We start from the raw sequence: 24476 nt of genomic DNA on the forward strand, positions 1-24476 counted from the left end.
ATTTACGGCTGTAAGACAACATGAAGTGTTACTGCAACTGTTTATAGGTTTTACCAAGAAAAGTGTTGTGGCACTTTGGCAGGACTCCAAAGCAGCACTTTGGCAGGAAGCCAATGAGAGATTTATAAGCATTATATTAACTTTGCAGTTGGTTGAACCTAAAAGCATATATTTTATTATAAGTGTGCCAGAATAAAATTTTGGCTTTACACCTAGTTGAACTTATTCTTTACGAAACCCCTCATTACCGAAGCTGATGTAGGTATGAGAAGAGATTGAAAAAACCTATATTGATTTTGTAGCCAGTTAAACCCTCTGCAAAGCCTTCCTCTGTGCAGAAGTAAAACAAGAAAGAAGAAGGTTAACTTTCACAGCAGTTGAGTAATAGTAAAAAAGGAAATACAAAAGTTAATTAATAAAAGAAAAAAACAAGAGCCATTTTATAACCATGAAAGTAAGAAGAAAGTAGTAATAGTAAAAAAGGAAATAAAAAAGTTATTTAATAAAAGAAAAAACAAGAGCCATTTTATAACCATGAAAGTAAGCAGAAAGTAGTAACAGTAAAAAAGGAAATACAAAAGTTAATTAATAAAAGGAAAAGAAAAAGAACAAGAGCCATTTTATAACCATGAAAGTAATTAGAAAGCAAGGAATGCAAGTGTTACTGTGTGGCGATTGCAATGTGGTCTTAAAACTAATTTACTGTAAGTTAAATTGTTACGACTTAAGAAGGGATCTGATGTTAAAGCGATTTGTGGGTACACGTCGAATTGAAATGTCTTTCAAAGACCTCAATAAAACAAAACTAGTTGTTTGTAATGACAGTAAGAAAGACATTGATAATGAAGATGAATAGGAATTATTTCGTATATATTGAAGTTTGCAGTCCTTAGCTATTACACGCAGTTAAAGTTTGACTTTTTGTCACGACTCTTCTAAGAAGACTGCTCAAACAATAGGGCCCTTAAATTTGAGGGGGATTTTTTTTTGTGAGTTTAAAGACTTTGTGGGTTGAAGAAGGAGTGTCCCTCTCACATATGGAATGATTTCTGTTCATTTGAAGTTTTAATGTTGCTCCTTACTTTCAATTGAAAAGACGTTCTTATTTAATAATGATACTGGAAATTGTTTTGATAGTGTGTTTGTCTTTGGTAAGTGTTTGGTAATAGTGTGTTTGTCTCTGGTAATGTGTTTATCTCAGGTAATAGCGTGTTTGTCTCTGGCAAGTGTTTGGTAATAGTGTGTTTGTCTCGTGTAATGTGTTTATCCCTGGTAATTGTTTGGTAATAGTATGTTTGTCTCTTGTAATGTGTTTGTCTCTGGTAATACTGTGTTTGTCTCTGGTAAGTGTTCGGTAATAGTGTGTTTGTCTCTGGTAATGTCTTTGTCTCTGGTAATGTGTTTGTGTCTGGTAATGTGCTTGTCTCTGGTATTGTGTTTGTCTCTGGTAATGTGTTTGATAATAGTGTGTTTGTCTGTGGTAATTCATTGCTACAATACTAGGCAGGCTGATGAAATAAAGATGTCAATAATATCCTCAACACGCTCAGAATTCTTTTTGTATGTACAGGGTCCCAAGAGTCCCAAAAGTTAGTCCCAACCTCTGAATGGTGTTTAAAGTCCTTTTGATCCACACAATATTGAAAATAATAATAAGATTAAATTTGATTTTGCATGATTTTATAATATAAGATCAAAAAATATTCTGTACAGGTATTAGGTGCCCAACAGATCAGATCTTTCTTCCCCTTTTGGCTGATTTAACGTAAATTTACATGTTTTGATTGTTTTTTTTTATATCTTCCTGTGAATATAGCTCAAATATTTGTTAGGCTTAGAAGGATTACCCCTAATTTGACAACTCTGTGTGTGTTTGTTCATGCTAACAGTAATTTTTTTCTATTTTTTGGTCTCTTGGTTGTTTGATGAAGGAAATTATTGCATATTTTAGCCGCACAGACTTGCTAGAGCTTAACGGCAATTCATTTTGTATATTTCGTCCATTGTTTTCTTTCCTTAATAAATTATTCTTCTTTTTCTTCTAGTGGAAAGTTTATAATTTCTTTATTTTTTCCTGAATAAATTAGTACTTTTTCTCCTTCTAATAACAGAAAGTTCCTAAGTTCCTTTGTTTTCCCCTAATAAATTAGTTTGTCTTCTTCTTCTAATCACAGAAATGGAAAAAAAATGAAGCGTTGAAAAATCAATTAGTTCTAAATTTCTAATTTTGTCATATTAGCATGAAGATCATTTATTTATTCTTTATTTTGTACGTTTCTATGGTAAACCTTTAAGACGCTCTAAGTCAACGATAACGTTTACGCCATTGAAAACAACACTAGAGGCTGATTCAACTAATCTAAATTTCAAATATACTAATCTTATAATCCATGCTCAAACATATAAACTAGAAGAAAATCTTGGATATACTTTTACCCGCTGATTGGTACATTAATAAGTGTACTGATGTGGGAGGTCCATGTTACTAACATTACAAAGCAGGCTAATTTGGCACTTTCTATGCTTTTCTTCGAGTTTTCTTGCCCTGAAATCCACCTTTTAAGAATTTATAAAAGATTCATCCGCCCTTTTCTTCAATATTCTTGTCCGGTTTGGCATTTTGGCTTAACTACTTCCCAATCTTATTCAATAGAGTCAGTCCAGAAGTCAGTCAAGGTAAATTTCTATATCACTTTCTTCTTAAGCATTTCCAGCTCACTACCCTATCAGAGAGAAGAACCCTTTTGTGTACCCAGTTTGGCAATAAAGCCATGACAAACCCCCGTTTCCAAGATTTATTCCCCCCGCCATTTTTATCCTTAAGATCCCTACCTCAAAGACCCAACTCCCAGAAAGTCATAACCCTTCTACTTCTCCCACCAATCCACGAGAGGTACAGGTAGAGTTTCACTCCTGTATTTGTAAACATTACTAATCAGTGAATTTGTTGTATTGACTTAGCTTCTAGTTGATGATCGGTGTTTTTAATCTGACAAGTGTCTGTCTGACATTGTGTGTCTGTGTTTTTCTCTTTTTCTTTCATTTGACAAGTTTTATCTTATTGTAATACCTGACGTAAAGTGCTAATTCGGCAGCACGCGCTGTGAAAGTCGGTTTAAAATAAAAGTCTCTCTCTCTCTCTCTCTCTCTCTCTCTCTCTCTCTCTCTCTCTCTCTCTCTCTCTCTCTCTCTCTCTCTCTCTCTCTCTCTCTTCTCTCTCTCTCTCTCTCTCTCTCTCTCTCTCTCTCTCTCTCTCTCTCTCTCTCTCTCTCTCTCTCTCTCTCTCTCTCTCTCTCTCTCTCTCTCTCTCTCTCCTCTCTCTCCTCTCTCTCTCTCTCTCTCTCTCCTCTCTCTCTCTCTCTCTCTCTCTCTCCTCTCTCTCTCTCTCCTCTCTCTCTCTCTCTAATATAGCAATCACCACAGTTTATCTTTTTTACCACCTTCTTCTGTTTTTCTTGTAAACTAGCTAATCAACTCTTTCGCCAGGAAACTGAAATTTCGCTATTTGATTTTTTTTTAATCTTCATCATTTGGTCGCTCATAGAATCATGTTTTACTTTCAGAATCCTGCACACTACACTTCCAATTTTTTAACAATAACAGGGTGTTGATTACCCTAATTGCCATTTCTAAGTCCTTAAATTAAATATATTCTTACAAGTTACAGTATGTTCGGGGGTTAAATGCCTAATCCTAAATTATCCTGAATTTCTGGGCACTTCCTGTTCAATTTATTTACACAAATTCGTTTTTATTATTCTCCCTTCTTCCTTGAAAACACTGAATATGTACCTGAGCCATTCTCTCTTTCAATTTTGATACACAGCAAATAGCATGTAAATTATCGGTAAAAAGCTATACTTGTAGAACATCAGAAGCGCACTCTAGTGTATTTTGTAAGTTTTTGTCCATTATTTTGTTGGAGCTTTATGCCCCAAGTCGGAGTAGAAAGATTTAATACATTCCAAGTACCCCTGCTTAATACAAGAATTCTTGTATTAAGTAAATAGAATTCTTGTAATTAAGTAATTCTTGTAATTCTTGAGTTCCTGAAGAGAAAATTGAGAAAGGCAGCTTCTGGGTATTACAATAGTAAGGTTAAGGATTTGTATTCTAACAAACCCAAACAATGGTACAGGAAAATCAAAGAGATTTGCGGAAAAAACCCTGTTGAAGTTAATTTTCATCTCCCTGAGCCCCCCTTCCAAGATAGCCAACGATTTGAACCTGCATCTTGCGTCCATAGTTCAAAGTCTCCCCCCTTTCACTGGCTCAGGTCAAACTTTTTCCTCCCTCCACCTCTTTCCCCCAAATTTCTCCCCTCTGATATTATAAATAAAATCCAAAAGCTCAAAAAATCAAGTACTTGCCCATTAGACATCCCAATTGACTTGATTAAAGCCTTTTCAGACACAATTGCTGGACCTTTATCTGATATTTTTAACCAAATTACAAAATCTGGTAAATTCCCAAGTTGCTGGAAACTTGGTTTTATAACACCCATCCCAAAGAAATCTTCCAGTCTGACTATAACCAACATACGTCCTATTACACTCACTCCAGTTTTTTCTAAGCTTTACGAAGGGTTCCTTTGTGACTGGCTTAAAATTAAAATTATACCACGCATTGACATCCGACAGTTTGGTAATTTAAGAAAAACCTCCACCACCCATTACCTTGTACACTTGATTCACACGATCCTAAGTGAACTAGAGAAACCAAATGTTTGGCTAAACCTGGTTTTAGTCGATTTCCAAAAAGCGTTTGACTTAGTTGACCACACTATCCTAATTCGTTTACTACATGATAACTTTGAAATTGACCCACTCCTAGTAAATATTGTTATATCGTTCCTTTCAGACAGATCACAAGTTGTAAAATACAAAAATACCTTCTCTAACCCCCTTCCTAGGTACTGTGGAATACCTCAAGGAACCTTATTGGGACCACTATTATTTCTTGTCATGATTAACGAAATTGGCAAGGAGTTCCCCCAACGATGGAAATATGTTGATGACTTGTCGATCCTTGAAGTATGTCATAAGAATATTAAAAGTGACCCCGTTGAAATCCTAACCCAATGTTCGGATGAATCCAAGAATCTAAATATGACAGTAAATCCCACTAAATCACAGATAATGACAATAAACTTCTTGAAATCTACTCCTGCTTTTTGCGATCCGATCCCAAGCGAAATGCTAGTGAAACATGTTAAGCTTCTTGGTGTCACAATTTCTAATGATCTTAAGTGGGAAACACATGTATCCAACATTGTTAAACAAGCAAATGTTTCACTATCCATTTTTAAGCTACTAAACAAATTTAATTGTCCTAAGATACATTCCCTCCGTGTTTACTTATCCTTTATCAGACCGTTATTGGAATATGCATGTCCGGTCTGGCATTCGCAACTTTCAAATGAACTTAGTGACAAAATCGAGTCGGTCCAAAAGCGTTCGCTCAGGATCATTTACAAAGAAGGCAAAATTCCATACTCCTTCCTCCTTAAAGCTGCGCGCATTACCACCTTAAAAGAAAGGAGGGAAAAAATTTGCCTGCTTTTCGCTAAATCAGTCATTTCCAATCCCCGCACTGAGGACTTACTCCCTGATTTTCACAATCCCATTAGACTCCGACTCCCCCGGTCAGCCTCCTTAGCAATCCCAACTTACTCTCCGATTCATGCTGTTACAGAAAGGTTTCGCAAAAGTTTTATACCATTTATTCTGAAACACCTTAATAATAATTCGTGATCATGTAATTGCCAAATTCCCCTTTTTACTGCAATGTTTTTGTAATTTAATTGTTAAGTTTATCTTTGATGATTTTACTTTTTTAATTCCTTTTAATTTTAAGTGTTTGACTTAATGTACTATTTTGATTTTTTTCTTAGCTTTTAGTGACATATAAAGCGAATTCGGCTCTTTAGAGCTTGTGATAGTTCTTTTGCAAATAAATCTTATCTTATCTTACCATACATTAATAGAAAATCATTTTGATCAATGTCTCCAGGGACTTTACTTACTGTCTTACTGGGGTTATACTTCTCGTTTCTCCAAGGGTTAGAGTACATAAAAGCTTCTTTCACCAGGGCAGATAGAACTTATGGATCCACATTTTTCCTAGCGACAGGGTTTCATCTACATTTTTCCTCCTTCACTTTTAAGCTGTCAGAAAAAATTCCGGTTTAGCACATTCTCTAAATATTCTGCCCATCTCTCTTTAACATAATTTATACATATTATTAATTAGAAATTAAGAATTATATATATTAAATATAATAGTTATTATATTTAATAAATTTACTATAATTATATATAATTTTGCTGTCATTCTTCAAGCTTCTTGATTTTACAGTAATTTTACTATATACTTGCACTTTTGCTATTATATTAATAATAATTGTATTAATTTATTTATTAATTATATTAAAGAAATGTATTAATTTATTATTAATTTCAATAATTATTATATTTAATAATTTTATTATAATTATATATAATTTTAATATAAATTATACTATCTAACATTTTTTCAGGCTTCTCGATTTGCTCACTCGTGGAATCGCAGTCCTTTCAGAATTATCACCATCATTGGAAGCGGTCCTCGTCAAAGTCAATTACTTACCGACGAAGGAAGACACTATCCTCAGCACTAGCTTAAGCACACCTGCCCTTGAGGACAAGGAGATGAACAAGATTTCTGCTGGCACATTAGTAGCCGTTGCAACCGTCTGCTTAAGATTCCTGCGTGATGATGTCAAAAAGACGAGTCAAGTTCTGATTGCTACGTTGCAGATGCTTCTTGCTCAAGCAAAGCTTGTTTGTGATGTTGGTGATTTAAGTGGTGAAGAATTGCAGGCATTTAAGCGAGAACTTGGGGGAGAATTTGTAAGTTTTTGTGATTATATTCATGTGTCATTGCCTTGCTGTAGGAACAAGAGAGAGAGAAAGAGGGGGGAGAAGAAAAGGATGTCTTTTTAATCTTTTCTTTACAGATTTCTATAAAAATGAGTAGATTTTGCACAAAAATAAACTACACCCAAGTCAACGGTGGCGTTCATATATCTCTCCGCCAATAGATCGACCCTGGGAGAGAAAGGAATGTCTGTCTTTTACAATTATTTTTTTAATAATAAAAAAAAAAAAAACAGGCAGCTCGTATAGATGCAGGTATGCAATTCGTGGTAACAAACTGCAAGTAAGGAGTGACGCGGCTCAATAGTGCCATAAACTCTAATAAAAGTAATTTTTGATACCAATCGATACATAGAAAGAATCGGCTTATTATGCTGATTTCAAATATATGTTTCTTTGAGTTTAGTGTTACGGATCACAAGTTACGACCTGAGAAATTTGCCAATTTTTTGAAAAAGGGGGAAACATACCCTAAAAGTTAAAGCATCTTAATGAAAATCACATCGTCATATTCAGCGTATCAGAAAACCCTACTGTAGAGGTTTCAAGCTCTTATCTGCAAAAATGTGGAATATTGTATTTTTTGCCAGAATAAAGATCATATGTGTATTATCTTTAATGAAAATATTATTCTTTAATATATGATCATAAATATAAGATCGTATGTTTATTTGCTTCTTTGCTGTGTTTTTTTTTTTTTTCAGGGATGATCTTATCGGTCCATTGGTCCTAGAATATCGGGAGAGAACTCATTCGAAAGGACATTAAAAGTTTCAGTGCCCTTTTTAAGTGACTAAAAAGATTGGAGGGCAACTAGATTCAACTAGAAATTTTACACTCGGGAATTTGCCAGAATTTGTATACGAAATTATTTTTAAATGTCTTGCTTTCTCTTTGCTGACTCAATTTTAAGCGTGGAGATTTTAAGGATAATCGTCCAGGACAAATTTTTTGTCCGGGGTTGAATTGTCTAGAGGCTATTTTTGTGAGGGTGCGATATTTTTTCGTGGAGGTGGAGCCAGATTTCCTGGCATTATTTGAAAAAATTATCTGAAATTAAACAAAAAAAATTAATCAAGTTTGTTCAACTGGAAGTAAGGACGAACATAAAACGAACAGAAATTGTTACGTATATGAAGGGGTTTGCCCTTTCTTCAACACCTCGCTCTTCACGCTAGAGTTTGAATTTTACCCCAATTTTTCAAGAACGACTCCTAAAACACAAGGGTCGTCTAATTACAACAAAAAGAAGGTTTTTTAAAAATACTAAAACCCTTTAGTGTGAAGAGCGAGGTGTTGAGAAAAGGGTGAACTTCCTCATATAACATCTTGAAACCAAATGGGAATTAGGTAACTAGTTAAGAAGGAAGAGGAGCTTCCACAGTTATGTTTGCCTCGGGCGGCTTGGTGCTGAAGTGAGTTATTAGTATTTTACATGTATTAGCATTTAAAGGTTAATATTTACATGTTAGATGTTAGTATTCATTCACTTTTTTTCTACTGATTTTTCACACACGTTCTTTGTTTTTAAACTAGACGCCCGCTAAGTGTTATAACTACATACCTAATATCGAACGTTTTTTGAATTAAAAGTTGAGTTAAAAAAAATTAATATGTGTATGGTTGTGTAATTTTCTACTTCACCGATTCAAAGTATCAGATTTCATTTTTAGTGTGCTTGACACTTTAGTGTTAAAAAGGGATGAATATTTAGCGTATGCGTGCCTGTGCGTAATTGTACCCTTTTTTATTCTATGTGTGTGTTTTTTTTTATAAACTCTTTAAAGTGTATTTTTATTTCTTTTTCAGGGTCTTATTGAAGAAAGCGTTCGAAGAATTACTCAGCGACGAGCTGGTTTGATTTTTGAGGAGCATGACAAGAAAGCTGTTTTCCTTCTTACTAGCATCTCTAAGAAGTTACTTTAAAAGAAGAAGAACCCTTTTTTTATATTTTTTCTGAATGATTAAACAATTCAAATGTTTTTTTTTCCGATTTTAAATCGAATTTCGCACCTCGCTTGTTTCCATAGAAGTCACATTTTCAAAAATATCATTTTTTTAATTTTCACAATTCTTAGTCAAAATTTCCACAATTTATCAAAGCCTTCAGATTTTTCACATTCAGATTTTCTGAATGTGAAATTCAGAAATTCACATTCATGTGAATTAATTTCACATTCATTCACATTCTGATTTTCAATTCAGATTTTCACATTCTAACGCTTTCTCTTCACTTCACTTAATCTTCTGACTGTAAAACTTTGTTTTGTTTTAGAGACAAAATTGTAGTTGCTTTTGTTTTGTACAAAATAGTATATTGATGGAAACTGTTGATTTTGAATTAAGGATCTAAGATTTTGTATCTAAGGAACTGGTCAAATAAACGTGTTAATCTTAAAAGATGCCGGCGATGTTGAAAGAAACAAGGAGTACATTCAAGCTTTGACAAAACTTTAATGACATTTAATAAAAATTTAATATTTTGTTCCAGTTGAGAGTGAAATAACTATTGGAATGATCAAAAATTGACTTCCTCTCAAATTTTTGTCAATATAGTGAACTAGCATCTTAAATGTATTAATTATTGCAAAGTCATCATCAAATTCGCAAAAAAAGGAGGCAAATTACGAAATTTCTGAGAATCATTGATCATTAAGTCTTTAACATTCATATTTTTTTATTTTACTCATCACTCATTAAGATCAATTATTTTTCAATAGTCATTACAATTCAAATCATGCCAATTGGTTAATAAATCGTGCTACGTTTTCACTTAATTCTCATTAAATTTGAAGAAATTACATATTAAATTAGATTTCAACCTGCAATATACCCAAGCACTTAACAATTGAGTGAGCTTCTTTTTCTTCTTTATCTTGACTGACAGCCTTTTATAATTAGCATATGCAATTGGAGTCATCATATAGATTTACTATAATATCAATTATGGCTGTAACCTTATGACGTGATTATGACGATATTTATTATCTTGTATATGAAATTGCAGTTTATTGTCAAAAAATGGATTATATTTTTTACATTATGTTTTGCTACTTACAGAAGCACGCATACATAGCAATTTCTGTTCAAATGAGCCTTTAAACAGCTCTCTATGATATTCTAGTGCCCCTCTAGCACTGAAGAAAGAAAGATAACACATTAGTGCTACCCATACAAAAAAAAACAATTTTCCTTCTTCTTCAAGCCAAGAGACGAGTTTTCGGTGATTACGATTCCGATAGTGTACTTTTTGTACACCGACGCAAATTCTACGGTTTTTGGGCTATTTTTCGTAATTCCTATAAATCTGTTTTCGGTTACTCATTACTCACTAACATCAATTATTTTTCAATAGGCATTACAATTCAAATTATGGCTTTGGTTAATAAATTGTTTCATGTTGCAGTTAAATGCCATTTAATTTGAAGTAAATACATATTAAATTAAATTTCAACCTGCAACAGACCCAAGCGCTTAACAATGGAGTGAGCTTTTTTTTCTTCTTTATCTTGACTGACAGCCTTTTACAATTAGCATATGCAATTGGAGTCGTCATATAGATTTACTATAATGTCATTATGATTATGACATTATTTATCATCTTGCATATAAATTTGCAGTTTATTGTCAAAAAATGGATTATATCTTTAACACTATGTTCAGGTACTTACAGAAACACGCACATATAGCAATTTCCGTTCAAATGAGCCCTTAAACAGCCCTCTATGATATTTCAGTGCCCCTCTACCAATGAAGAAAAGAAAAGGTAAAAAACATCAGTGCTACCCATACAAAAAAGCAATTTTTCTTGTTATTCAAGCCAGGGGACTAAATTTTCTGTGTAGAGTTTTCGGCCATTTTGATTCCAATAGTGTGTTTTTTGTACACCGATGCCAATTCTGCGGTTTTAGGGGATTTTTTGGAATTCACATAAATCAGTTTTTGGAACAAACGTTTACTACTAAGACTAATCGAGATAATAGTTGCAATCCCTGAATTGGGTACAAATGACATTTTTTCTTTAAGCCATTTTTTAAGCGTTTTTGGTTACTGTGGGCTGTGGTTCATTATTAACTACGTTGTAGCTACTGCTGAAACCATGATACGCGACCCTACAACGAAATTATTAAGACGTTATGAGTTTTGCATTATGGTGTTCTGAAATTTCATAATCTGATGGAAATTGAAGCTCTTCAGTGGTTGCATCTCAATTCTAGTCTTCAGTTGCATCTCAAGGTCTTCTTAAGCCGTTCTGGCTAAGTGGTTAGCGTGCTGATCTAGAATTCTTTGTCCAAGGGGCATGGGTTCGATCCCAAGTGTGACCAGTTATTTGATTCGGGACCGGAGTCAGTACCGTGACTCTGTAAGCTCAGCCAGAGTCGACCCAGCTTTAAATGGGTATCATGGAGATATCTGGGGTAGGCAAGCAGGAAGGGTGTGCGAGAGGACAGGATGGCTGGCCCCCTGCCAACCATTGCACTTCCTGGCTGAAGGGCCACAAAGCGGAGATCAGCACCGCCGATTTGGGCCTTATGGGTCTAGTTCTATCTTACTTACTACTTTCCTTACTTACTTTTTCAATTACAAGGTCTTCAATAAGTTATACCTTCTACGGTGCTGTTTTCCATAGATACCACTACTTGCCTCTATTTAATAAGTTGTTCGTTGCCTTCACCGGGACTATCATAAGGCTTAGACATGAAATTTTAATACATCTCTAATATAAAAGCAGAGATTCTATAAATAGCTCAATAAATCACAACACAAAAATAAATTCCTGATAAAAAGGAAAATTAAAAGATATTATTCTATGAACGGGCACATAGGTTCAAAATAATGAAGGAAGAATAGGTCTACGAGGAATATTCTTTGGATAATCCTTAAGAGGAAGTATGTCATTTTATGTAGAAGATTTGTATTTCTGTGGGGGGTTTGGCGTTATCCCCCTTGTCGATGCATAGAGATGTTTGTTCATAAGCCTTCAAACAATAAATACGTGCTTTTACTAGACTTAAGAATATAAGAAGAGAATTAAGAGAATACTTAAGAATATTGAAATTTGTTAAAAAAAAAAATCATGCCAAAGTATTAATTATTTGGCTATTTTGTCAATGTTTTACTAAACTTTTATTTTTTAATCTAATGTGGGGATCCCTGACATACCTGGACCTTATGGGTCTAGTGCTGTCATACTTACTACTTTCCTTACTTAATTTTTTAATTGCAAGGTCTTCAATAAGTTATACCTTCTACGGTGATTTCCTTTTTCATTATATGTACAATTAGGCGCTAAACCTTTTCAATTCATCTTATTTGGCTTAATTATGTCATTTATCTACACTGCTAAAATCATTCAAGGGGGGTTTACCCACATTTTATTGGAGTTTCGGCTCTGCCCTACACATCAAGCACTTTTTCAAGTAAATTTCTCCTTCACTCGTCTCTTCTCTCCATTTTCTATGAACGCTATATTAGAGATTCGACAAATTTTTGGTTAAATATTGGTCAACCAACAACTAGAAATTGTTTCTCGGCTTCAAAACGGAGCTTCACTTTGGCAAGGATACAATTCTCTTGCTCTTGAACTATTCGCTGGCGTATTCCTTCATTCATCTCCTAAAAAATAAATATCAAATAAATTGCATTAATTACATTTAACTGACTAACTTAAATCAAAATTAAATAAAAAGTATTTTATTTATAATAAAACTAATTCAAAGATAGAAAATTAAGTTAATAATTTGTCGGTTTTCGTTAGAACTTATCAATAATTTATTTAATTTGCAATAATTTCTTTCAGCTAATGAATATTTATAAAAACAAAAATATCGAAAGTGATTTCAAAAAAATTAAAACAAAATTAATTTTAATTAAATTTAACAAATAAATTAAGTATAAACATCTTTACACCTGAAATCACCTCGTCACGTCTCTCTGTCTAGGTGTTGGTTTGGGTGAATCGAAACGAAACAAGAGGGACATATTATGTTTTGTAAGGATTTTCTTTGTGGGGGTAATCTAATATTAAATTCTAGAATTAGCCAATTCTAAGGTGACAATGAACTATATATATATATATATATATATATATATATATATATATATATATATATATATATATATATATATATATATATATATATTTGAATTTTTTAATTTTGAATTAAAATCAAGTAGTTGTGGGCATCAAGCCATGGCTAATTGTAGAAAAAGCCAAGACATATAGTCTGATTGAGTGAGAGCTAAACCTGACATAAGCCCTTATTAGGATTGTACAAAAATGATCTCAGCTCACTAGTTAATAGATAAGTTTATCATCCGTCCATGCGTCATTCCTAGGGCAGAACTAAGGTAGATAGTCACAGAACTAAGATAGTCATAGAAACTATAGTATTTCAAGTGTTTGGTAGTATATAATATATATATATATATATATATTGGCTACTTAGGTCTACTTTTGCAGTATTAGCAGAGTTTTTAACTAGTTTTCTTATTCATTTAAATTGTCAAAGGTGTTTTCTATAGGGTGTTGGCTTGTGAGATGTTTCAATCAGGCTAAATTGGATACTTAGGTCTACTTTTGCAGTATTAGCAGAGTTTTTAACTAGTTTTCTTATTCATTTAAATTGTCAAAGGTGTTTTCTATAGGGTGTTGGCTTGTGAGATGTTTCAAACAGGCTAAATTGGATACTTAGGTCTACTTTTGCAGTATTAGCAGAGTTTTTAACTAGTTTTCTTATTCATTTAAATTGTCAAAGGTGTTTTTCTATAGGGTGTCGGCTTGTGAGATGCTTCAAACAGGCTAAATTGGCTACTTAGGTCTACTTTTGCAGTATTAGCAGAGTTTTTAACTAGTTTTCTTATTCATTTAAATTGTCAAAGGTGTTTTCTATAGGGTGTTGGCTTGTGAGATGTTTCAAACAGGCTAAATTGGATACTTAGGTCAACTTTTGCAGTATTAGCAGAGTCTCTAATAAGTTTTCTTCTTCATTTAAATTCTCAAAGGTGTTTTCTATAGGGTGTTGGCTTGTGAGATGTTTCAAACAGGCTAAATTGGCTACTTAGGTCTACTTTTGCAGTATCAGCAGAATTTCTAATAAGTTTTCTTATTCATTTAAATTATCAAAGGTGTTTTTTATAAGGTGTTGGCTTGTGAGATGTTTCAGACAGGCTAAATTGGCTACTTAGGTCTACTTTTGTAGTACCAACAGAATTTCTAATTCTGCACATACACTTCAAGTAAGAAAAATACTTATCTCTATAGTCAGAATTGCATCCTGAATCCAAAGTTATTGTGCATTTGCATCAGAAAGGAAATTAATATTCACCATATACAGACCTAGCCTATACCAATTCAGGGTATATATTTGCAGGTTAGTGAGTATATGTGTATGTATGTGTATATGTGTGTATGTGTATATGTATGTGTATATGTATGTGTGTATGTATATGTATGTGTATATATATATATATATATATATATATATATATATATATATATATATATATATATATATATATATATATGTATATATGTAAGCCCTATAGATAGGTAGAGTAGCTCCATAGGAGGCTTAGGCCAAGTAGGACCTTGTCCCAGTGGGGCCCATAATAGAAACTGGAAAACCCTCCCCTGGGGGTCATAATTTCAGGTGGAGGAGGAAGAAGGCCCCTCAAATGTACACTCAGCAGGGCCAACTGCCGTGTTCACGCGTCAGATGAGTTACAAACCTTCTCCCAGTAATGGGTTAAATTGCATGGTGAAGCAGAACACCATCGTGGGAGGATCCTCTATAGGAGGACAACTGCGGCAGGGCGTAAGATCCAGATTTATGGACAACGGCCTCTGTAAAGGGCTGCCTCGACCCTTTCGGGGTACCTGCAAGACTGGGAAACTTGCGGTCAATTTTTCCCACTTGAGGAGTGGCGCCCCTCGAGGAAATTATAGCCTAGTAAACAACACAGCACTCGTACGGGATTCTGATTATTGGATAATTTTCTGGGCTTGGTTTGTTTTGATGGGCGTTTTCGGGCTGAAAAACCTCTTCCTAGCTAATTTATCTACTATGGGCTGCCTCCCCGTAGTAGCATAATATTTGTAGGCATGAATATATAATGAGTCGGAGGTAATAGGCTTGGGACTGTCTGTGCAGGATTTCGACTCTTGTTGATAGAAGAGCATCGCCAAGTGCTGAAAACCATGTTGTGACCAAGATGGGCCCAGGATTGCACAAAGCCTCCAACTTACTGGAGGTCCCAGGGACTTCTTGCTGTCCGGTTCTAAGCCGGCTTAAGCGCTTCGGTGTAGACTTGAGAAGATATGTTGGTCCCCATCCTGCACTGGTATCCGGGATCACTGCTTTTCTTGAGGCCAAAATAATTTCAAAGATTTAAAGAACATGAAAATTGGAACTTGGAATGTTGCGACGTTAAAAAATGACTATCGCACCGACATTTTGACTGACGAATTCAGACGGTTTGAACTGGATTTATTAGGAGTTTCAGAAACTCATATCCCAGGGGTAGGAAGCATGAAATTAGGTGACATAGAATTTGTTTACTCAGGAAGGAAGGATGGGGTACATAGACAGGGAGTAGGGCTCATGATGAATAAGGAAGCTGCTAAGTCTTGTTTAGGCTGGGAAGGTATTAATAATAGAATACTAATTGCTCATTTTATGACTAAAAAGTTTAGGGTATCAGTTATAGTAGTATATGCCCCCATTGAACCAACTGATGGAGATACTAGTGACTCAGATGAATTTTACTTACAGTTACAGGAGCAAATAGACAGGGTACCAGGTAGAAATATGGTGTTTTTGCTAGGAGATTTTAATGCCCAGGTTGGTAGAAATAGGGATAGATGGTATCCTAGCCTAGGTAATTTTGGTATAGGAAAAGAAAACAGTAATGGCTATAGGCTTTTGCAATTTTGTAGGTATAACAACCTAGTTATAACCAATACGGTGTTTGGTCACAAAATGGCCCATAAGTTGACATGGTATTCACGTGATGGTAAGACAGCAAACCTTATTGATTATGTTATTGTAAACAGAAGACTAGCAGGATCAATACAAGATACTAGGGTGTATAGGAGTGCCGTTATTGATGTTAAAAGTAAAGATCACCATCTAGTAGTGTCTAAGGTTAATTTAAAGCCGAAATTTCGGAAGAGTAACTCCCTCCCGGGAAGTTATGATGTTGGTAGACTTCAGGATGAGAATTTGAGAAAAAAATTCCAGGAACAGTTGAGTACTAAACTTGAGGGTTTAAAATTTGACAATGTGGAAGATGGATGGAATAATTTCAGAAAAACAATTTGTGAAGTTGCTGATGGTGTCCTAGGGAAGAGTGCTAAGACAGCAACTAGGAATATTAGTGAAAAAGCTTTAGGTTTAATAGAGAGTAGAAGGGGTTTGTATAAGAATTATCTGAGCGATAGGTCGTATGAAAACAAAAGGAATGTAAAGAAAGTGGAGAAAGCATTAAAATATGAACTAAGGAGATGTGAAATGGAGGCGATGGATAAAATTGCTGAGGATCTGGAAGATGCGGCTAGACGGCATAATAGTAAAATATTATACTGGCATGTTAATAAATTGAAAGGGAGTAGCCGATCCGGACTAGTCCCAGTTAAAGATAGAAATGGGGTCACAATTAGTGATAAGGAAAAAGTTAAAGAAAGATGGGTGGAACATTTTGAGAATGTGCTAAACCGAGATACAGTTGCAGGAAAAGATATAGATGAAAATGAAAAAGTTTGTGATACCTTGGATGTGAAGGAAGATTTGTTTAGTGAGGAAGAATTAGCGACAGTACTAGAAAGATTAAAAAATAATAAGGCCCCAGGTGCTGATAGTATGATTAATGAGTTCCTTAAATATGGTGGCTCTGAGGTTAGGAATAAGCTACTGAAGATTATGAACATGATTTTTGAAAAAGGGGAAGTACCCAATGATTTTAGGAAAACCTTAATTAAACCACTGTATAAGAAAGGTGACAAGAGTGAATGTCGGAATTATCGAGGCATTAGTCTGGTCTCTGTAGGTAGCAAATTACTGAGTAATATGATACTTTTTAGACTGAGACATGCTGTAGATAAAGTTTTAAGGGAAGAACAATGCGGTTTTAGAAAAGGTAGAGGATGTGTCGACCATGTTTTCACTCTTAGGTTAATAATTGAGAAGTCCCTTCGTTGTCAAACACCTTTGGTCCTTAGTTTTATCGATTATGAGCAAGCTTTCGATTCTGTTGATAGAACAGCGTTAACAAAGGTCTTATCGTTATATGGTATACCAGAAAAATACATTAAAGTGATTTGCGCTATGTACGAGAATAATACTGCTGCGGTTAAGGTAGGAAATGAGGTTAGCAACTGGTTTTGTATTAAATCAGGAGTTAAGCAGGGTTGTGTTCTATCCCCCTTTATATGGATCATTTTGATGGACTTCGTCTTAAGGAGCACAGGAAAGGCAATTGGAGACCATGGAATCAAATGGGGAGGAAGAACGCTCCTGGACTTAGATTATGCTGATGATTTAAGCATATTAGATGAAAGTGTGAGCAAAATGAATGAATTTTTAGAGGTTTTACGAGTTCAGGGTGCTAAAATAGGCTTGAAAATTAATGTTAAGAAGACTAAGTCACTAAGGTTAGGAATAAGTGAAGATGAACAGGTGACCTTAGGTAACGAAAAGATTGATCAGGTTGGGAGCTTCAGTTACCTTGGTAGTATTATTAGTAAAGATGGTGGGAGCAGTGAAGATGTTAAAAGTAGAATAGCTAAAGCTCAGGGTGTTTTTTCAAAGTTAAAAAAAGTTTGGAAGAATAGAAAGATAAGCCTACAAACCAAGATTAGAATATTGGAAGCTACAGTGATGACAGTGGTCAAATATGGCTCTGAAGCATGGACACTCCGAAAAGCAGATGAAAATTTACTAGATGCTTTCCAGAGAAATTGCCTACGGATTGTTCTGGGTACCCGGCTGACTGACCGTATTTCAAACAGTAGGTTGTACGAAATGTGTGGTTCAATCCCGCTTTCTGGGGCTATAATGAAAGAAAGGTTGAGATGGCTAGGCCACGTTCTACGGATGAAGGATGACAGATTACCGAAGATTGTCCTTTTTGGCCAACCGTCTGGGGCTACACGGAAAGCAGGTCGTCCTTGTCTGGGTTGGGAGGATGTCATAAATAAGGATTTAAAGGAAATGGGAACTTCCTGGGAGGGTGTAAAGAGGGAGGCTTTAAATAGATTAGGTTGGAGGAGGAGCGTGCGTAGCTGTGTTGGCCTCAGGCGGCTTGGTGCTGCAGTGAGTTATTAGTAGTAGTAGTAGTAGTATATATATATATATATATATATATATATATATATATATATATATATATATATATATATATATATATATATATATATATATATATATATATATATATATATATATATATATATATATATATATTTATATATATATATGTGTGTATATATATATACATATATATATATATATATATATATATATATATATATATATATATATATACTACTTGGTGGGGGCACTTCGCGCCCCTCCCAAGCCCCCCCCCCCCCCCGCGCGCGTAAGTCGTTACGCGCCATATTAGTGACGCGCCAGTGTAATTGTGTCCCTGTGTCCCACCTGTGAATATAGATATATATATTTTTAACTACGTAAAACTTGCGAATATACAACATTCTTCGCTGTCCCATTGTCTGCGCATATAAATAGATTGTCAGGTTTACCGACTCTTGAACATGCAACATATAATTGTCCATGGGAAAAACAATCTGTATTCAGATCTATACCTCATTATTCTAATGATTGCTCTTGAGCTTTGTTGATGATGATAGCTAATCGAACATTCCCTGTGTCGCCGTCGTCATTTATATATCCCCCTGTGCCCCTGGCGTCCCCGTTGTTGTTGTTTCCCTGTGTCCCGGTCGTCATCAGTCTGTAATTTCTCTTTGAGTGTCGCGGTCGTGATTTATATTCCCTGTGTCCTGTTGTCCCGGTCGTCATTTTTGTCCCGGTCGTCATTTGTGTTCCGGTGACCCGGTCTGTAATTTCTCTTTAAGTGTCCTGGTCGTCATTTATATTCCCTGCTTTGTTGATGGTGCTTTGTTGATGGTGATTGCTAATCGAACATTCCGGTCGCTTTCTCTTTGAGTGTCCCGGTCGTCATTTATATTCCCTATGTCCCGGTTTCCCGGTCGTCATTTGTGTCCCGATGTCCCGGTCTGTAATTTCGTCAGTCGACAAACATGACGTCAGTCGACACAAAAACATGACGTCAGTAGACAGACACACAGACAAACAACTTATCTATCTATATATATAAAAATAAGTTGTCTGTCTGTGTGTCTGTCTGTGGATCAGGTGACGTCATGTTTCTGTGTTGACTGACGTCATGAAATTAGTTGTCGTCATTTTTGCTTTGACGGTGACGTCATTCAAGACATTTAAGACATATGTTCACGTAGAAATCTATTAATGTTTAAGTTTACAATGACTGATGAACTTACAATGGCAAAAGCCGATGAAGATGCTCAAAGAGTCTATGCCAAAAAACTTGCTGCTGATAGAGAAAGTCAGAAAAGAAAGCGTGCCGAGGAATCAAAAGAACAGCAAGGAAATGAATGCTTGCCTGAAAAATTCTAATTTATGGGCACACCTAAAAATATTAAAATTAACTACAAATATGCGTGTCCGATTGCAAAACGATGACTGTGGTCAAACATTTTCAGATCAATTGCTGGCAATTGGAAACGGAAAGCTCCCAGTAGACTCAATTTCAGGACGTATACAACTACCTGCTGATTTCTGTAATTTAGTGACGTCCAAAAATGAATTGATTGAAAAAGTATTTCCGAATATTCTAAAAAATTATAAAAATAATAAATGGCTAAGTGAAAGATCGATTCTCGCACCCAAAAATATAGACGTCCACGAAATCAACAATATTGTTTTGACCAAGATTCAAGACCAGGCAGTCCTTTACAAGTCAGTCGACACAGTTTTGGAACCAAATGAAGCGGTTAATTATCCATCTGAATTTTTAAATTCCATAGATCTTTCAGGGTTTCCACCACACGTGCTACAACTAAAAATAGGCGTACCAATAATACTTTTAAGAAATATCAACCCACCAAAGCTTTGCAATGGCACGCGACTTGCCGTAAAAAAAAACAATGGAAAACCTAATAGAGGCCACAATCTTGACAGGGCTTTTTGAGGGTGAGGCTGTTCTTATTCCTCGCATTCCCATGATTCCAACGGATCTGCCTTTTCAATTTAAAAGATTGCAATTCCCAATTCGATTACCATTTGAAATCACCATTAACAAAGCTCAAGGTCAATCATTAGAAAAATGTGGTATAGATCTTAATACTGATTGTTTTTCCCATGGACAATTGTACGTTGCATGTTCGAGGGTCGGTAAACCTGACAATCTATTTATATGCAGCGACAATTGGACAGCGAAGAATGTTGTATATTCGCAAGTTTTACGCAGTTAATTTGTATTGTATCTATCTATCTATCTATCTTTCTATATAAAAAAGCGAAGAATGTTGTATATTCGCAAGTTTTACGCAGTTAATTTGTATTGTATCTATCTATCTATCTATCTATCTATATAAAAACGAGTTGTGTTTATGCATGTTTGTTTGTTTGTAAAAAGAGCGTTTGCATATGACGTCATTATTAGTACATACGGCTTTGTATATTCACAGACGATGGGAAAGCCAAGAACGTTGTATATTCGCAAGACTCTGGTCAAACATTTTCAGATCAATTGCTGGCAATTGGAAACAGAAAGCTCCCAGTAAACTCAATTTCAGGACGTATACAACTACCTGCTGATTTCTGTAATTTAGTGACGTCCAAAAATGAATTGATTGAAAAAGTATTTCCGAATATTCTAAAAAATTATAAAAATAATAAATGGCTAAGTGAAAGAGTGATTCTCGCACCCAAAAATATAGACGTCCACGAAATCAACAATATTGTTTTGGCCAAGATTCGAGACCAGGCAGTCCTTTACAAGTCAGTCGACACAGTTTTGGAACCAAATGAAGCGGTTAATTATCCATCTGAATTTTTAAATTCCATAGATCCTTCAGGGTTTCCACCACACGTGCTACAACTAAAAATAGGCGTACCAATAATACTTTTAAGAAATATCAACCCACCAAAGCTTTGCAATGGCACGCGACTTGCCGTAAAAAAAAACAATGGAAAACCTAATAGAGGCCACAATCTTGACAGGGCTTTTTGAGGGTGAGGCTGTTCTTATTCCTCGCATTCCCATGATTCCAACGGATCTGCCTTTTCAATTTAAAAGATTGCAATTCCCAATTCGATTAGCATTTGCAATCACCATTAACAAAGCTCAAGGTCAATCATTAGAAAAATGTGGTATAGATCTTAATACTGATTGTTTTTCCCATGGACAATTGTACGTTGCATGTTCGAGGGTCGGTAAACCTGACAATCTATTTATATGCAGCGACAATTGGACAGCGAAGATTGTTGTATATTCGCAAGTTTTACGCAGTTAATTTGTATTGTATCTATCTATCTATCTATCTATATAAAAACGAGTTGTGTGTATGCATGTTTGTTTGTTTGTAAAAAGAGCGTTTGCATATGACGTCATTATTAGTACATACGGCTTTGTATATCCACAGACAATGGGAAAGCCAAGAATGTTGTATATTCGCAATTTTTACGTAGTTTGAAACACATATATAAATCTATCTATATTCACAGGTGGGACACAGGGACACAACTACAATGGCGCGTAACTAATATGGCGCGTAACGACTTACGCGCGCGGGGGGGCTTGGGGGGCGCGAAGCGTTCCACCAACTAGGTGTTGGGGTGGCGCGAAGCGCCACCCCAACAGCTAGTTTTTATATATATAGATGATGTCCCGGTGTCCCGGTCGTCATTTGTGTCCCGATGTCCCGGTCTGTAATTTCGTCAGTCGACAAACATGACGTCAGTCGACACATATAAAAATAAGTTGTCTGTGGATCTGTGGATGGATCAGGTGACGTCACCTGAAAAAACTGGATCAGGTGACGTCAAAACTGAAAAAACTAAAAAAAGGCAAAAACTACAAAAAAAACTAAAAACTAATAAAAAAAATAAAAAAGCTAAAAAACTAAAAAAACTAAAAAAAGGCAAAAACTACAAAAAAAAACTAAAAACTAATAAAAAAGCTAAAAAACTAAAAAAACTAAAAAAGGGCAAAAACTACAAAAAAACTAAAAACTAATAAAAAAAATAAAAAAGCTAAAAAACTAAAAAAACTAAAAAATCTAAAAAAAGGTAAAAACTAAAAAAACTAAAAACTAAAAAAAAACTAAAAAAAAAGGAAAAAACTGAAAAATAAGCTAAAATAAAGGTAAAAACCAATAAAAAACTAAAAAAAACTGAAAAAACTAAAAAAAGGCAAAAACTACAAAAAAAAACTGAAAACTAATAAAAAAAGTAAAAAAGCTAAAAAACTAAAAAAACTAAAAAAACTAAAAAAAGGTAAAAAACTAAAAAAAATAAAAAATAAAAAAAAACTAAAAAAAGGAAAAAACTGAAAAATAAGCTAAAATAAAGGTAAAAATCAATAAAAAACTAAAAAGAAAAAAGGAAAAAACTAAAAAAAAATTTCATCTAAAAAACTAAAAAAAACTAAAAAAGGTAAAAACTAAAAGAACTAAAAAAGAAAAAAATAAATGACGAAACTCAAAGAGAAAGCGACCAGGACAAAAGGAATGTTCGATTAGCAATCAACAAAGCACCGGGACACAGGGAGTATAAATGACGACCAGGACATAAGTAAAAAAAAAAACTATCTATATATATAAAAATAAGTTGTCTGTGGATCTGTGGATCGTGGATCAGGTGACGTCACCTGAAAAAACTGGATCAGATGACGTCAAAACTGAAAAAACTAAAATAAGGCAAAAACTACAAAAAAAAACTAAAAACTAATAAAAAAAAAAAAAGCTAAAAAACTAAAAAAACTAAAAAAAGGCAAAAACTACAAAAAAAACTAAAACCTAATAAAAAAGCTAAAAAACTAAAAAAAACTAAAAAAAAGGCAAAAACTACAAAAAAAACTAAAAACTAATAAAAAAAATAAAAAAGCTAAAAAACTAAAAAAACTAAAAAAACTAAAAAAACTAAAAAAAGGTAAAAAACTAAAAAAACTAAAAACTAAAAAAAACTAAAAAAAAGGAAAAAACTGAAAAATAAGCTAAAATAAAGGTAAAAACCAATAAAAAACTAAAAAAAAAACTGAAAAAACTAAAAAAAGGCAAAAACTACAAAAAAACTAAAAACTAATAAAAAAAGTAAAAAAGCTAAAAAACTAAAAAAGCTAAAAAACTAAAAAAACTAAAAAAACTAAAAAAACTAAAAAAAGGTAAAAAACTAAAAAAAATAAAAAATAAAAAAAAAACTAAAAAAAAAGGAAAAAACTGAAAAATAAGCTAACATAAAGGTAAAAACCAATAAAAAACTAAAAAGAAAAAAAGGAAAAAACTAAAAAAAAATTTCATCTAAAAAACTAAAAAAAACTAAAAAAGGTAAAAACTAAAAGAACTAAAAAAGAAAAAAATAAATGACGACACTCAAAGAGAAAGCGACCAGGACAAAAGGAATGTTCGATTAGCAATCAACAAAGCACCGGGACACAGGGAGTATAAATGACGACCAGGACATAAGTAAAAAAAAAAATATTAAAGCTCAAGGGCAATCATTAGAATCATGAGGTATAGATCTGAATACAGATTGTTTTCCCATGGACCATTATATGTTGCATGTTCAAGAGTCGGTAAACCTGACAATCTATTTATATGCAAAGACAATGGGACAGCAAAGAATGTTGTATATTCGCAAGTTTTACGTAGTTAAAACCATATTTTTTCTGTCTTGTTTCTTTCTTGCTTCATAATTATTTAATATTCTTATTTCACATTATTTCTTACTTCATTTCCTTCACATTTCTTATTATATTTCTTTACTTCTCATTTCAAATTGTATATTTCAAGACATCACACAAATTCTTCAACTTTTAGAGATACTTGGAATAGACCTGATTTGGGACATTGATCTAGCAAAAAGAAAAAGGATAAATAACCATCCTACCCTTCCACGTAAAAAATATGCTTAGTCTCACTGGCTTATTTCTCTGACGTATTTGCTAAACCATTTTTTAAATCCTGATTGGCATTTCAAATCGCTTTCGGAATTTAAAGCCAATATTAAAACGAAAAGTTAAATTCTATCTGATTGATTCTTTTGTGGAAAAATCTAAGCCAATAAAATGGAGAAAATGTTTTTGAGTTACAGATGTTTCCAAGTAGTTCCTCTGTTTTTATTTTGATATTCTTAAAATAATTCCATAAATTAAAAAGAATCACTGATGATTTGTCACTAAAGGGTGACACAATTAGTCATTTTAAGAAACAGAGAATTAATTTATTCTCTTTGTTGGGTAAGCTTTACCTACAGGCCTACCCAACTTCTAAAGTAA

The 24476-nt window shown here is 34.1% G+C and overlaps 2 protein-coding genes across 2 annotated transcripts in view; one reads left to right on the plus strand and one right to left on the minus strand.

Moving 5' to 3' along the window:
- Positions 1-8899, plus strand: part of LOC136041826 (nucleoporin NUP188-like) — a gene marked incomplete in the record, with an annotated part of 179580 nt that extends 170681 nt beyond the window's left edge. Inside the window, 2 exon segments of the mRNA XM_065726603.1 lie at positions 6539-6890; positions 8727-8899. Of these exon segments, the coding sequence (XP_065582675.1) occupies positions 6539-6890; positions 8727-8843 (469 nt within the window).
- A 3086-nt stretch (positions 8900-11985) lies between these two features.
- Positions 11986-24476, minus strand: part of LOC136041827 (ralA-binding protein 1-like) — a 65417-nt gene continuing 52926 nt past the window's right edge. The window contains exon 9 of the mRNA XM_065726604.1: positions 11986-12533. Within this exon, the coding sequence (XP_065582676.1) occupies positions 12423-12533 (111 nt within the window). The 3' untranslated portion in view covers positions 11986-12422. The remainder of the gene's footprint in view (positions 12534-24476) is intronic.

Source organism: Artemia franciscana, unplaced genomic scaffold (genome assembly GCF_032884065.1).
Source record: "Artemia franciscana unplaced genomic scaffold, ASM3288406v1 PGA_scaffold_39, whole genome shotgun sequence".
In the NCBI taxonomy this organism is placed as follows: domain Eukaryota; kingdom Metazoa; phylum Arthropoda; class Branchiopoda; order Anostraca; family Artemiidae; genus Artemia; species Artemia franciscana.